This window comes from Notolepis coatsorum, assembly GCF_963971535.1.
Source record: "Notolepis coatsorum genome assembly, chromosome: 19".
NCBI lineage: Eukaryota > Metazoa > Chordata > Actinopteri > Aulopiformes > Paralepididae > Notolepis > Notolepis coatsorum.
In genome coordinates, this window is record NC_140183.1 from 45,354,738 (window position 1) to 45,371,214 (window position 16,477).

The 16,477-nt window shown below is 43.1% G+C and overlaps 1 protein-coding gene across 3 annotated transcripts in view; it reads right to left on the reverse strand.

Moving 5' to 3' along the window:
- dgkb (diacylglycerol kinase, beta) overlaps nt 1-15,372 on the reverse strand; it is a gene marked incomplete at both ends in the record, with an annotated part of 150,330 nt that extends 134,958 nt beyond the window's left edge. For all 3 annotated transcript variants that reach the window (XM_084337017.1, XM_084337016.1, XM_084337015.1), the window contains one exon: nt 15,303-15,372. In XM_084337017.1, coding sequence (XP_084193143.1) covers nt 15,303-15,372 — 70 coding nt within the window. The remainder of the gene's footprint in view (nt 1-15,302) is intronic.
- Nucleotides 15,373-16,477: the final 1,105 nt, after the last annotated feature.

A 16,477-nucleotide genomic window follows, 5' to 3' on the forward strand; every position in this document is an offset into this window, starting at 1 on the left:
GATCGAACATGTAACCTTCTTGTTACAGCATGACCTCATTAAGCACCTGTCCACCCTGCCGTCCCATTGAGAATGTATGACATAGTGCAGTTGATTGTAGTGCCTAAAGGTTGTGTAATGTACTGTAATTTGAGTAGTAAATATTAATACAGAGCAGCATGCGGTGTTTGGCATGGATGCAGCATTTGGGAGACGCGTCCCCATGTAGCAGGGCTGTGCATAGCTCTCCCAAAGAATCCAGCCAAAACACTGCTAACAACAGGGTCAGATCATATCCTCAGGCTCAGAACCCTCTATTCAGGAAGCCAGTGTAGGGCGGACAAAACTGGTGTGATGTGATAAAATTTTCTAGTTTTAGTTAGTATCCGTGCAGTCGCATTTTGCACGAGTTGAAGATGTTTGATGCTTGAATTAGGTAGGCCTGAAAAAAGTGCATTACAGTAGTCTAGACGTGATGAGACAGAAGCATGAATTAGGGTTTCAGCATCAGCCTCAGAGTTAAAATGTGGAATCTTTTTTCAATATTACGAAGATGGAAGAAGGCAATTTTGGTGAAATTCTTTATATGTGCATTAAATGAGAGGGAGGAATAAAAAATGACTGAGGTTTTTTATGGTGGAGCTCTGGGATACATGACAAGTATCAAAGTTGAGGGAGATGTCCTGAAACAGGCCTCTGTGGTTTGGGGGGGCAATAATTAACATCTCAGTTTTATCTGCATTAAGGAGTAGAACGTTTTGCGACATCCACTTTTTGACGGCAAGCAGGCAAGCCTCAAGATTTTGTAATTGGGAGGTATCATTTGGCTTAATAGGTATATATAATTGGGTGTCATCAGCGTAAAAAAGTTTATGCCAAATTTGCGTATGATATTGCCGAGGGGTAGCATGTAAATTGAAAATAGCAAAGGGCCCAGGACAGAGCCTTGTGGGACCCCGCATTGCATTGGGAGGATCTCAGATGTTAAATCATTATAGACCATGCAGTGTGTTCTATCAGTTAAATAAGATTTAAACCAAGCAAGTGCGTGATCCCGAATGCCAACATGATTCTCAAGCCGACCTAGAAGAATCGAATGATCGATAGTGTCAAAGGCTGCACTGAGATCAAGCAATAAGAGCACAGAAGTTAGGTTTGAGTCAAGAGAGAGCAGTAAGTCATTTGTGACTTCGGTAACCGCCGTTTCGGTGGAGTGTAAGGCTCTAAAGCCAGACTGAAAAGATTCATTAAGATTATTGTTTGATAGATGGTCAGTAAGTTGCGTTGTGACAATCCGTTCTAATATTTTGGATAGGAACGGAAGATTGGAGATGGGTCTGTAATTTTTTAAGATTAGAGGGTCGAGGTATATAGTATATTGTATTGTAACTCAGTTACTTTTCTACTCTGCATTGTACATTGTATATAATTGAACACCTTTGTCTACGTACTTGACTTCTATTTTATACTTACTATACTTATTTTATACTTATCTATTTTTATCTAGCACAATCTCTGGAGCAAAACAGAAAGAAGCATTTTATATAAAAGTATTCTGTACTTCTGTATGACAACTAATAAAGAAACTTGAAACTTGAACTTGAACTTGAGGTTCGGTTTTTTAAGTAGTGGTTTAATGACGGCTGATTTAAAGGCCAGGGGCACCACGCCAGTAGATAAGGAGGTGTTGAAGATATTGAGTAGGGCAGGGCCTAGAGTTGGGAAGAGTTTTTTGATGAGAGTTGCTGGAAGAGGGTCAAACAGACAGGTTGAGGGTTTAGCCGCGCCAACCAATTTAGAGAGGGCACTAAGTGAGAGGTTTTCAAGGCAGCATAGCGTATGGCTGGATTCAAAGTCAGGGGGAAAGCCCATCAGAGGTTGGGAGGGACTCTGATTGTTGAGTACGTTTCTGAGTAAGTTTTGCAACTGTGTCAAACAGAAACTTTGAGTTGTTTTTGTTTTCGTTAATGAGCCTGGAAAAATATGAGGTTTTGGCAAGTGAGAGTGCCTTTTTGTAGTTACGTAAACTATCATTCCAGGCAAGGCGGAATACTTCGAGTTTGGTCGAACGCCATTTATGTTCAAGTTTGCGACATGCCTTTTTAAAGGAGCGAGTTTCCTCCGTAAACCAGGGAGTTTGTTTTTACGGAGCAGGTTTAATTTTAGGCTTAAGGGGAGTGACAATGTCGAGCGTGCTATGAAGGGCGGCGTTAAGTTTGTCTGTGGGGGGGCAGGTGGCGCACGGAGATTACGTTCGTCACCAACACCGGGAGACACTAGGATTCGCCTGTTCGAATCCAGCTCCCGGCGTTGCTATCAGCTTGGCTGGCCTCTCACACTGATACAATTGGCTGTATCAGGGGGTGGGAAAGCTGAAGGGTGGGTCCTGGGCGTTGTGGACAGCGACCCCTACAGTTCGGTCGGGGCGCCTGCTCAGCGAGGGTTGGAACTGAGGAGAGATAGTGTGGCCTCCCACACGCTACACTCTCCCCGGTGAGAACCTGCGCGGCCAGGTTGGCCTGCCCCAGGCTGCACATGCGTCGGAGGAAAGCATGTGACAGTCTCCGGTCTCCCGGACCAACAGTAGGGGAAAGTACGCAACAACCAGGAAGGGTGGGATGGGAGAAAAATCGGGAAAAAGGAGGGGAAGAAAGATAAAAAAAAAAAAAAAAAAAAAAATGTCTGTAAAGAGATCAAGGGGGTCAGAGTAAGAGAGGAAGGGAGAGAGGGTGCACGTCTGGTAGGCAGTTAACTAGAATTGGGACAAATTGGGACAAAAGTCTTGGTTCTTCTCACAATAAAAGACAATCTTTGGCTCTCCTGGCTAAGTTTTGGATATCTGATCGCACTCTTGTTAATGTGTAGCAATCAATCACATCGGACTGAGTGAGAATCGTCACTTGCACCTCAGCGGCAACACAATACCATTGTGGAATACAGTGAGTATGTAACCACTGATTACCTGTCATACATGTCCTTGTGTATAGTCGAATGACTGCATAATGTTCCCAATCGCACTAATGGCTTAACTGACGGTGTGCCACATCAACATCAGAGGTCTACCATCGCGCATTCTGTAACACAGTGCTTTTCAAGCTTTTTGTGTGGGGACCCACATTTGTAAAATATGTTTTCTAACAACCCAAATCTTATTGTAGGCTATTGGTTTTCGGCTAACGACGGAGGATCTGCTATGTTTTTAGGCTACTAATGTAGAATTTGAGTTCAGTATTGCGTTACCTTACGTTGCAAGGACATGTAGAGGTACTGTAGGACCCACTTTTGGGTCCCAAACCAGTCTTTTAGAAACACCACTGTAACGTATAATTGGTATTGTCTTGGATGATAGAGAGGTCCCCTGGTAGAGAGCAGCAACTCGCTAAGATACCCACACCAGCAATTATATATAATGAAGAGCAATCGTAATTGCTTTGAGTCAGAGCTTAGGCGCCTGGCTAGGCACACACACGCACAGGCGGTATAATGTTATGAACATGTGTGCAGCTTGCGTTACCCCTGTAATGAAAAGGGAGGGAGAGATAAGGAATAGATGGAGAGAGGGAGACAAGGAGGGAAGGTGAGGCAGTGTGGCGTAAGGGCCTTTGTTGTGGCTTAGAAAATGGGATATTTTATAACCCGTAGAGCCTGCAACAGAGCACAATGACTCGTCCTGATCTCATTGAAACATGATTATACACACACACACACACGCACATGCACACGCACACACACACACATTCTCCTTAGCTTTTTCATTCCTCCTTCCCATCTCACTCACCTTTTCAGACGATACAGTTGAGTCTCTCCTATGCTCTCTGATGGTTCCCTATCCCTTACAAAGGCTTACAGTATGATTCAATCACCTCATTTGGAAAGAACCAAAAGCCAATGCAAATTCTCTCAAAACATAAAAGTGCTTGTGATTGTATTGGATTGCAGAGGGGGTTAGCATGAGAGATAGTTATAGAGCGAGAAACAGTGTTGTCACAAGGCACAAAGCAATTAAGGCGAGAGAGATGTCTTGGCCGAGTGGAACACTTTGCCTCATAGAAGAGATCCAGGGGCATCAATTATTCAGATTTAGACTTGGCACTTCGAATAGCTAATACGAGAAGCTACATTGAAGACTCTATAGAGATGTAGAGTCAGACTGGGGAATTAGCTGTAAAATTCAGTCTGCTTAACCACTACCATTGTGTAATAGTAATTGTGTAAGGATGGGTATCGCAAAATGCTGTTTAGTTAGCCCCTTTACTGGTAAGCTAGCATGATATGGTTGGCAAAGTAGGATTCCTCAAGTTCTCTGGTTTCATGATACCATTGTCTTCACTCTAGCTAAAACATTTTACCCGCTACCTCTGGCCGTCTCGCCGGCAGGACGATTTAATGGGCATCTAGTGCAAACCTGATATATAGAATACAAGTACTTTATTGATCAAGAGGAAAATTCAGCACCACAGATCGCTCACAATAAACATTTAGGTAGTCAAAAATCTAAAATAAGAATAAAAATACAGTCAAAGATATACATTCTAAAATACAGTAGATATACAGTAAAATGTACAGTACAAATGTTAAATGTAGTCTAGGAAGATATGCAAGAATTTATATTGTTACACTGTGCTCAGTGAGGCACAGTGAGGCTTATAGGGAGGTATAGTCTGACGTCACTTTGGACCGCCCGCGAGGTCCACCCGTATAGGGATTTATCATTGGGAAAATGGATTATCGGCTATTGTAACAATTCTGCCTCATGAACGTTGGCAAGCTTTCCATTTTTGCACAAAATGAGTTCCCTTCTATCACTAACATTATTGTTTAAGCATTTTTGGTTGAAATAAAATTCTGTGATTTTTTTTACGATTAATTGCGAATATTTTCATGTTGAGCTATATATTGTGGATGAATACGCACAGAAAGGTACACCATGCAAATGTTCATGCTTTATTTGATTTAAACGAGACGATTTATAAATGGGCAATGGGTAAATACATTGCGTTTTCAAGATGGTGAACAGGCCGGAAACAGCAATGACGTAACCACTACACCTCCCTATAGTCTGATGGCTGTTGGAATGGACTTCCTGTGACGTTCAGTGTTGCATCTTGGGAGTCTGAGTCTAACACTGAATAGTGATAGTTTGTATTTCTAAAAGTCTTAACACACCAAAAAGTGCTCCGGCCCAGCTCAACGCTATATGAGAAAACAAAAGAGCGGTGCTCAATAGTTCTCCATAGTGCTGTAAAGGCAGAAGCATGCAGTCTAGGCACGGAGGATAGACCTTCTCTGCCCACACTTCAGCCTCCATATCCGTCCCTGTCCTGTGAAGAAGAAAATCATTCAGCAGACAACGCTGCTCCCACTTCTCTGTCTCTATCTAGGTCGTCCTCGGACGGGCCCTCCATCGGTGCTTCCAGTCATCCCGATCCTCCATGCATTTGGCTAGCTCGCCGGTACGCGTGAATACTTTCGGCAACCAATATGTCCTTCCGCATTGCTCTGATTGGCCGAGCGCGCGCATGCGCATGAGCCGCGACAGGCTCCTCAGCCAGCTCCTCAGCCAGGCTCCGCTTAAGGCAATTTATACAAATGGAAGTATTGATTACGCCGTAACGAATCATTAAAAAAATATACCCTTAACTGGAATATGTTGTGCCTTTACACATATGTTGGATTATGTAATTGGTTTGTCATGAAATCGTGCGACTCGGGCACCGCTCGCGGTCTTGGCTGCAGCCATCCTCTCTGCTGCCGGAGCTACTGGAGCCGGTGCTCTCTCTCCCGCCACCAGCGCAGCCTCGCAGCCCGGCGCCGGCTCCAGTAGCTCTGGCAGCAGAGAGGATGGCTGCAGCCAAGACCGCGAGCGGTGCCCGAGTCGCAGGATTTTTTATTGGTTTGTCATGACAAACCAATGACATAATCCAACATATGTGTAAAGGCACAACATATTCCAGTTAAGGGTATATTTTTTTAATGATTCGTTACGGCGTAATCAATACTTCCATTTGTATAAATTGCCTTAACCCTTATGCCCCCCTAACGATTTAGCAGAGTTGTCACCTTAGTGCATGAAAAGATTGCATCACGTTCAAGGTCATAAAAAACTTAATTTGTAATATTTCGTTCCAATTCTTTTTTTATGAATACCACTATGAACCTAACTCAATATCTATCAAAGATTCCAAATATTTCCGTTTGTAGGGTTATGGTTAGGGTTAGAGTTGGGGTTAGGGTTAGGGTTGGGGTTAGGGTTAGGGGACTGTTGAGCAAGTGTTGGGGTGGGCACGGGCACAGGGATGAGATTTTACCTTCTCCTAATCTTTCTGTCTGGGTAAGCCTAACCCTAACCCTAACCCTAACCCTAACCCTAATGAGAACACAAAAAAGTGCTAAGGTTTTTGTGAGGCTAAAGTGTATAACTTTTTTTTAGAGGTATTCTAATGATGATCCTTTTATATATTGAATATATATCAAAGATGACCAATCTGACCCAATTTCATGACATAATAATCAACACAGCCATCGTTGTACACAGAAACACAAATACATATAGGCAAAAAACACAAAATAGTCGCTAAGGGGGCAGAAGCGGAGCCTGGCTGAGGAGCTGGCTGAGGAGCCCGCCGCGGCTCATGCGCATGCGCGCGCTCGGCCAATCAGAGCAATGCGGAAGGACATGTTGGTTGCCGAAAGTATTCACACCGCCGGTACTTTCTGCTCCTCGTGATCGATGCCCGTGTGTTGGCTCCCACAGCAGAAGTTTGCTGGTTGGCAGCTCATGTTGTCTCTGGCAGTGACCTGCCAGCCTCATTCTCCTGACTGCCACTTTCTCGCTCACCCTTAGCGCCCCCCCCCCCCCCCCCCCCCCCCCCCCATACAAGTTTGCATTAGCGACATGCTCATCCCTGTTGATGTTAAGCACCACACGCATCATTCTGGTGTAGCACCCATCCAGGGACTTCTGCAGGGTGGGCTTCAGGGTCCAGCATTCATTGCCATACAGAAGAACAGACTCAAGCTGAGCTTGATTTGATGGGGGAGGTTGGATTTCCACACACTGGTCATGTCGTTCAGGGCCCTCCATGCAAGCGCCTTCCTCACTTTAAGGTCTTGCTCTGACGAGTTGAACCACAAGCCCAGGTATTTGAAGTCACTGACTTCCTTTAGAGCAGTGCTCTTCTGCTCCTCTGGAACAGTCCTTTGGAAATGTTCCTGCAATTCCTAGTTTCTATTTGTGTTGCGTAGCAGGATGTTGCTTTATACCTCGTTGCTTTATACTTTGCTACGGTTTGTTTCATGCTGTTAAAGCCATTCAAAGCTGTATGCAGGGCTTACACTGCAGTCCACGTGGTAGTTGAATCTTCCTGTCCCTGGTATCATTTGGAATATGATGAAATGTGTCAACATTATCTGAGTTGCATATAAACCTGAGGCAATCGGAGAGATAATACAGGCTGGGGGAACTATTTGTCGTGTTGCGGATGAATTATTTGGATGAATAATTTGGACATACAGCATCAGACAGATCTAATCCGAGCAGCTTGCATCCCACAGGCCCACACAATAAACCATCACACAATAAACCATCACACAATTACAGTTTTTTTTCCGATTGCATAAACACTCAAATCAAAAGTATTACACAATTATCAAAACATTACACTCAAGGAGCAAGACATGTCAGCATTGCCTTGGCTTGGGCTGTTCGCTATACTAACTCGTTTGTGTTAGGGGGAGGGAAGCCGTGGGTGGGTCCTGGGCGTTGTGGACAGCGACCCCTACAGTTCGGTCGGGGCGCCTGCACAGCGAGGGTAGGATCTGGAGAAAGGTAGTGTGACCTTCCACATGTTACACTCTCCCGGTGAGAATCTGCGCTGCCAGGCTGGCTGCCGGCTGGCTGCACATGTGTCGGAGGAAAGCATGTGACAGTCTCCGGCCTCCCGGACCAACAGTAGGGGGGGGGTGCGCAACAACCAGGAAGGGGGTTGGGAATTGGCATAACGACTAACAGTGGGATGGGAGAAAAATCGGAAAAAAGGAGGGGGAAAAAGATTAAAAAAAAAAAAAAAAGGAGCAAGACATGGGCCCAGATTTGCACCACTATAAGCACAATGTCAGCCTCACAGTTTTTGCAAAACAATACACACAGTGATTTGCAAAACAATAAACACACTTGCATTACATTAGACACAGAATGTCAAATTACCACACATATGAGCCAATTGGTTAAACATGTGCACAAACACACCATTGCTTAATTGTAGACACACCAATCAGGTTTAAGCACTATAAAAATGCAGCAGGTGAGTTCACCTGTCTTCCACCAAAATGGAAGTACACAAAGAATGTGCAAATATACAATACAGTAAATTCACCAAACACTACACAAGACCAATGCTACAGACTGATGAAAATATAATAATTGTCTCTTCATATACCCAAATCAGTCAACATGTCAACATGGAGAATCACAACAAAACAAAACATGGAGCGAAATAAATATTTTTTTCATCAGTCTGCAGCATTGGTCTTGTGTAGTGTTTTGTATATTTGCCCATTCTGTGTACTTCACTTACAGTGCTCTAATCACTGAGAAGTAGACTTGCTAAAAGTGTTTTAGGTTAAGCACAGCAGTGTGTAACTGGTTCAAACTGAATTAAGTCATATGAAATGTGTGTTTCATATGGTAACAAAATTAGGTTTTTATAAATTAGTTTTTACAAGAGTGTTTCATTTATCAAAGGAGCTGAGGTGTTCTGCTAATTGTGTGTGTGGTTGTGCTAATTGTGTGTAGTGTTTTGAAACATCGCGCCCTGTTTTCAAAATCGTACTTAAGCAATCGAAAAACTGTAAACACAGACACACAGATGAGTCCCAGTTTTTATCATTCAATGGGGTGATTATTTATTCTCCGAGCTCCACACCATCACATGGAGTTGGATGTAGCCTGTGGACATCACTGCACAGTCATCATTAATTGGGCTGTATACTGTAGCATGCTGCCAGAGTAAAGCAGTGGGAAGATGTACTGTATCTGTATGTGTCTATGTGTGTGTGTGTGTGTGTGTGTGTGTGTGTGTGTGTGTGTGTGTGTGTGTGTGTGTGTGTGTGTGTGTGTGTGTGTGTGTGTGTGTGTGTGTGTGTGTGTGTGTGTGTGTGTGTGTGTGTGTGTGTGTGTGTGTGTGTGTGTGTGTGTGTGTGTGTGTGTGTGTGTGTGTGTGTGTGTGTGTGTGTGTGTGCGTGCGTGCGTGTGTGCGTGCGTGCGTGTGTGTGTGTGGATTAGGAACAACTGCTGAGATCAGGACCTCGCTATAGCTTTCCAATTGAGTGACCTGACAGATTTGCAAATCTGCCGATACAGTTGAAGACTCTTAAAGAGAAGTTATGTAATCAGGAAAGGGAACTCTGCACACACTGCGCCTACAAATATGACTTGAAATATGAAAACGCTGAATTGTATACTGTTGTGAATGAGCATGAATGAATGAATGAATGAATGAATGAATGAATGAATGAATGAATGAATGAATGAATGAATGAATGAACACTTTATTGAACAGATTGCAGAATGGGTACAATACAGTACGGCTCAATACACACAATTGTTAAGGGGATGCAGACCAGAGAAAGACGTTTGTCATGTTTACATCAGGGTCCCCCATTTTCAATTCATAGTGACATTTATGACATACACAACATTCATGACCAGGGGTGCAGTCGTAATATCAGAACTGCCTGTATGCGCATACATGTTCCCTCCCGTGCACACAGAACAGATGATTATTATGCATAAATAGTAGGAAACATGTTTGTATAGGAAATTACTAGTTTTAGTTTAGTTTTTGTAAATATTGCCTTGAAATAGAGAAGCTGAAAAAGGTAGCAGGATGTAGCCTTCAATATATAAAGAAATTATATTGAAAAACAAACAATGTTTTAAATGTAATTGTAGATACAATATTGTAGTTACAATTTCTTTAATTGAATTAACTTAAACTAGAAAAGTAAATAAAAACTAAATGAACACTATGGTCGCCAAAAACGCCTTACCACGTCATTCCCCGCCATGCTCATTCTGCCAAAGACGCCGTAACACGTCATTGATATCAATATTTCAAAAATCTGTGATCGAAATCATATTTCTCCCCCGGAGACTTGAGATCTACTGTTGATCCCCTCTCAACTCTCCAACGGTTCAAGAGCGCCATCTGGATCGCTCAAACCGGAAACCGGAAACCGGAAGCTCATTCCAATTCGGTCCGATCACTCGCTAATAGTCCCGGGACTCAAGCTAGACACAATGGATAGCAATCCGTTACCAATAACTCGATAAACAACATGATTTGGACGTATATACTATTATACAACCTGGAGATGGATCGCATATTTCTACATCCCATAATAGGAATATTTCTGCTCCACGCTCATCGCCCAACGGCCCGAGGAAGCTACGGTAAGATTCAGCGTTTTTTTTAAACGTGTTCGATATAAACTGCTCTGATGATCATATCACCCACACTAGATGAATCATCTAACGTTGGCCACGGAATTATAAACGACCCCCCCCCCATCCGGTCAACATCAGATGATAGTAGTAACTTCTAGAAGCACGTCCATTTGAAAATTTTTATCTTGCGCCGATTGCTATCAAACTGTATACAATCATCAATATAATGCATTTAGGGCTATAAATCACGTTCTGGAGAAAGCTGCAGAAAACGATAAAAACATACTTATACTTTAGACCGTATTTTAGTATGAATATGTGAATGAAAAAGTATAACGTTGCTACACCCTGAACAATAGATACTTGATGTTGAATGGGCCATAGTAATGTCAATTTAGCAATACAATTTAAAAAGTTATAGCCCTGCAAAGAAAGGGAACTTCTCTATAGACAAATAGAGCTGGCGTGAGATGGTTTATTCTGAATTTAAGCCTGGCGACCAAAGTGCTAACAATGTTTACAAACAAAGTTTACAGAAGGACAGTTTCCTTCTGAAGCACAAATTAATGCCTCATCCTTCCAGTCGGGACCATTTGTCACATAGTGAGAGCTCCACAGATCAAGCAAACCCCCACAGGGCTTGTATTTTGGTTTTGCACTTCTCGTTATCCTATTATTATGCAAATGTAACGGGGAAGCCCGTGGGTATGTCCACAGTCACGGAAACAGGTGTGTTGACGAGTGACTGTGGCAGTGCGGGCTGGTAAATTAAACTCACTTCCCCATAACAGGGTTAACAGACGCATAGGTTCGGTAGTTAGGAGTGAATTCACTTCTTAGTGCAGCGGCATGTGTCGTCGCCCGTGGACGCGGGAGCCCCCTGTTCGACTCCCCCTCGGGACATTAACATTTAACATCAAACACAACACAGACCAGTATGATCCGTCACAGTGGTGCCCAGTGACCGGATGTCCTGAGGGGCGTGAGTTTAGGGAGGTGAGTGTAACGGGGAAGCCCGTGGGTATGTCCACAGTCACGGAAACAGGTGTGTTGACGAGTGACTGTGGCAGTGCGGGCTGGTAAATTAAACTCACTTCCCCATAACAGGGTTAACCGACGCATAGGTACGGTAGTTAGGAGTGAATTCACTTCTTAGTGCAGCGGCCTGTGTCGTCGCTCGCGGACGCGGGAGCCCCCTGTTCGACTCCCCCTCGGGACATTAACATGTAACATCAAACACAACGCAGACCAGTATGATCCGTCACACAAAGTCTAGGTGATAAGTGCCGGGTACTTGGCGCACGGTGCGACGAGTCAGTGAAAGTTGTGAATGCATTTTTGTGTGCGCGCACTTCTGCTCAGAAAAAAACGCTGGGACGGCGTGGTACCGAGTGGGACCACCACTGCATCACTGTTCATGACATACAGGTATATAGTACTGTTACATTTGTGACATACTGTATACGATATGCAAATATACAGTACTGTTACCCATAGATCCTAACAGAGAATATATACATATGATGGGGAGGAGACTGTACATTAGGAGGGGGTGAGTGGGTGGGAGAGAAATATACATACTGTGGGGAGAGAATATATACGGTGGGGAGGAGACTGTACATTAGGAGGGGGTGGGTGGGTGGGAGAGAAATATACATACGGTGGGGAGAGAATATATACATACGGTGGGGAGGAGACTGTCTATTAGGAGGGGTGGGGGTGGGGAGGTTTGGACATTTACGGTGGCCAGTTTCGAATTGCAGCCTCCCGTAGGTGCTCTTTAAGAGCGATTTTGAATGTGGGTAGGGATTCACATTCCTTTACAGCTTTAGGTAGGGCGTTCCACATTGATGTGGCATAATTGCTAAACGTGTTTAGCCTGTGATCAGATGGTGGGGAAGACAGTGGTCACGCTGGTGGACAAGGAAAGGTGATAGTCAGATACTGTATACAGAGTAACTAACGTTGGAGAGCTAACGTTACCTAGCTAGCTAAACCTTTGCTGCAGCTGCAGCTCTGTTGTAGGAGAACAGACATGTTTGTTAGCTATGGCAGACTGCTGCTGATAATAGCTACAGCTCAACAGTTATTCACATTCAAGTGTGGACGTCAGGTCTGTGTTCCGATCTGGCGCTGTGCATCAAATTAAAAACAACAACTGTAGTGGCACTTCGCTCATCACTTTGTAGCCTATAGTGCAATGCTCGAGCGCAAAATGGGAAAAAGAAAACACTGACAGGAAAAACACCACCACTCATTTCTAAATTGATTTGAGTAGGCTAATATTATGTTATGTAGACCAGTGGTTCTTAGTTTCAAGTTAGTCTAATAATATATAGACTACCTTATGCATACTGCACCTTATGTGACACTGTGAATACTGTATTATTTCAGTTAGTTAGATAGTAAATTATATTGACTTATTTGTTTACACGTGTTGTTTTTACTACCTGTACCCCCCCTCCCCCCCAATCCCCCATGCTGCTATGATGCCTGAATTTCCCCAAGGGGATCAATAAAGGAATATCTTATCTTATCTTATCTTATAAGAATGAATATTCTGATCATAGTGCTCACCACTATCTACCCACCTATACATTATAGAAAAATGTCTGATGATGCATAACAGGCACTTTCAGGTGAAGTGTGGGGGTGACAGTGAGGGAGACAGAGTGGTGGTCTGGTAATTGTAAGGTTCAGTTCAGTTCAGTTATTTTTTATTTCGGGATTTGGACACATAACAACGATCATTCCATAAATTGCCAACGTTTTACCAGCTGCTATTGCAGCATTGTCCAATTGTCCGAAAAGGGCTAGGGAGAAGCACTAGGCTTGTCGGGCCCTACCCCTGAAGACTTAAGTTTTTTTTTTTTTTTTTTTACATACATACATAGTGCATACATATAGTACACATTACAGTACACACATATGTACACATTACAGTACATATTACAGTATATGCAATATATAATAGTATATATAATTGTTGTGAAGGGCCAGATTAAAGCTGAGAATCTACATTTATTGTTTTATATACCTTGTATATTATTTATGTATACACGGTATATCCCTTTAAGCCTGCGTTTGAATCATAGTAATATTCGCTTTCCTTATTGGATAACGCCATCGGCGCCAGACCGCAAGCCCCCAAAGTCAGGTTCAAAGGCGAGTCCGGGCAACATGCCCGGAGACAGTGCATTGATTCGAGACGAGAACTGAGGTTCGGCACTAGATAGCCACTTAAGTATATATACGGCGGCAGGTGCGAACAGTAGCTGTTCGTGCAGCAAGTTCAACGTTCAGCGAGTTCGGTAAAACAGTGAAGTGAGAAGCAGTGCGTCTAACAGAGCGTTGAGAACCACGTGCGAAGTGAATAGTAAAAGTGTCAGATTTAATGCAGTAACGTCAAGTTCGACTTAGCTTAATGTGAAGTAAAGAGTCGTTAATTATTGTGTATCGTGCCAACAGCAGTTCGTTCGTGTGTAGCATTACCCAGCAGTTCGTTCGTTTAGCTAGTGGACCTTAGCCAGTGCGCGTGGACTAAATACATTGGTACCAGCACACAAGGAGGCCTAGTCGGAGAACCTACTGGACATGTGCACAGGAGAACCGACGGCGGCGATTGCAGAACCAGTATTGGTTGGATTATATTGATTGTGGAACGTACTACCTGGAGAAGAGCATTGTTAATCTCCACTGTCGTTTGGATTTAAACACCGTGAGGATCTACATTCGGGCTGGCCTCATGGACCGAGGCTAGCTGGCTATCATCATTGCTATTGGGCAATTGGATTACAGTTATTGCTTTTGATGCTGAGCTTTGGATTACAAGGACTGGCTTCTGTACGTGAATCCCCTTCTTCTTCAATTGATCAGACTGAGTATCCGAACATTCCTCTCTCCTCCAGAACTTACAACTCTGGGAGGAACCCCATTGTCTCCAGCGGTACCAGCGTTGCCCTCTATAATTGCCATTCTACGCCAGGCGGCGTTAGCCTAGTACCCCATCGTAGGAATTATTCTATTCCCATTGACTTATGCTACTGACTGACTTTATGCATATTCTTCGCCATACAAGCGCGACCCTAATTCTCATATCTGTAACATTTACTGCATAATAATAAATACCCTCAAATGATATTTCTTTGTCAGTGCCGTGTTATTATGAGTGTCTGCCATATATTAGATGTACTGTCTGGCCTGTAATTAAAGTACATACCTAGCAGTGGTTTAATCTATCACAATCTTTAATACAGTCAGGGTTTTGTAACCCCTCAGTTACAATAATAGTATATAGTACATAATAGTGTATACAGCACATATATAATGTGATATGAGATATATAGTACATGATATATACAATATAATTTACCATAATATAATAGTATATACTAGGTTCAATTCTATCTCCTCCCAGCAGTGTGTGGAAGAGCAAGACACTTAACCCCTAAATGCTCCTGATGAGCAACTTGCAGGCTTGTCTCCGCTGTTGGTGTGTTAATGTGTGAGTGGTGAATGTGAGGCATACGTTTGTATAAAACGCTGTATACAGTAAATGCAGTCCATTTACCATTTGTGTGGACATACAGCCATGCAATCTCACAATATCAGATCTTTCTGAGCAGAAAAAAAAGTGTACGTTGCATCAGGAAATAAAAAAAACAACCAGGTGAAAGAATTGAAGAAAGGGAGGTACACTCTCTAGAAAATAGAATACACATGTGCAAACACACAAAGACACACAAAGACACACAAAGACACACAAAGACACACACACACACACACACACACACACACACACACACACACACACACACACACACACATACACACACACACACACACACACACACAGATTATTCCTCTCTCTACTTACACTGAGCGTACTCCTGAAGCAAAGAGAATTCTGCTGGGGTCAGAGTGACCCAGTTGGCCTGGTTGGTCATCGTGTTCAGTCCTTCTGTCTCCAGCCGCCTACCATCCCCTCACCAGGAGACACACAGTGGCCAGCACACCTGCTGGAAAACAACAGGTCTGTAAATTAGATCAGGTATCCATCATATCATGAGGCTTAGAACCCCCTATTCACACTACGGCACCAGATATGGTATCAATTAGAATAAAGAGAGAACGAGCACTTGTAATGCTTATTGAAATCTGCCTTTTCTTTTCTATCTGTGATAAGTAGTCATTGCTATTGAGCTTTTGCACTTACTTGCTTTCCATCATTTTCTTTGCACAATTTATAAAAAAAATAGTATTTCTTTACAGGCTTGCAGGTGTATATTCTTGTTATCTTTGTATTTTCCTCTTTTAACTTTTTTACTGTATGAGGCACAATCTCAGAAGGCTCATACATAACCAAGCATTTCACTGTAATGTATTTTATGTGACAAATAAAACAAAACTTGAACTTGATATCAAGTAAACACTGTCAACAGCACAGCACTGGGCATTGATAAGACAAGTAAACAAAACAAATAAAATAAATAGTTTTTAATTTATCTTAGTAAATTCATATCTTAACAATTGTATCACAATCCAGCCATGCCATTATGAATAAGACAGTGAAAATACAGAAGAGTAACAGAAATCATATAACTGCAGCTTTCATCGCTCTTTACCCCTGAACAACCCCTTCCCAATGGGCCTTTCTCTACATTCCACTATAAATACAAGACATTACAAAGTAAACACAAATACAAAATAAGAACAACAAATGTATATCATGGTTCTAGCTGTACCACACAACAAAGGGTTAACGTGTTCACTACCACACTACAAAGGGTTAACGCTTACACTACCACACTACAGAAGGATAACCCTTTCACTACCACACTACAAAGGGTTAACGTTTACACTACCACACTACAGAGATTTGCTAGGCCTGCACAGTTTTGACTACCGCCTTGCCAAACGCGTTGCATGATGGTTAGAATGTCGTCCGACTTGCTCTGGAAATCTGACTGCGCGAGTCGCGGAAATCTCACGGGAGCAAGGCACTTGCAGTCTTCAGGGCTAGGCAACGCAGTACCTCTCAGCCGACTGCTC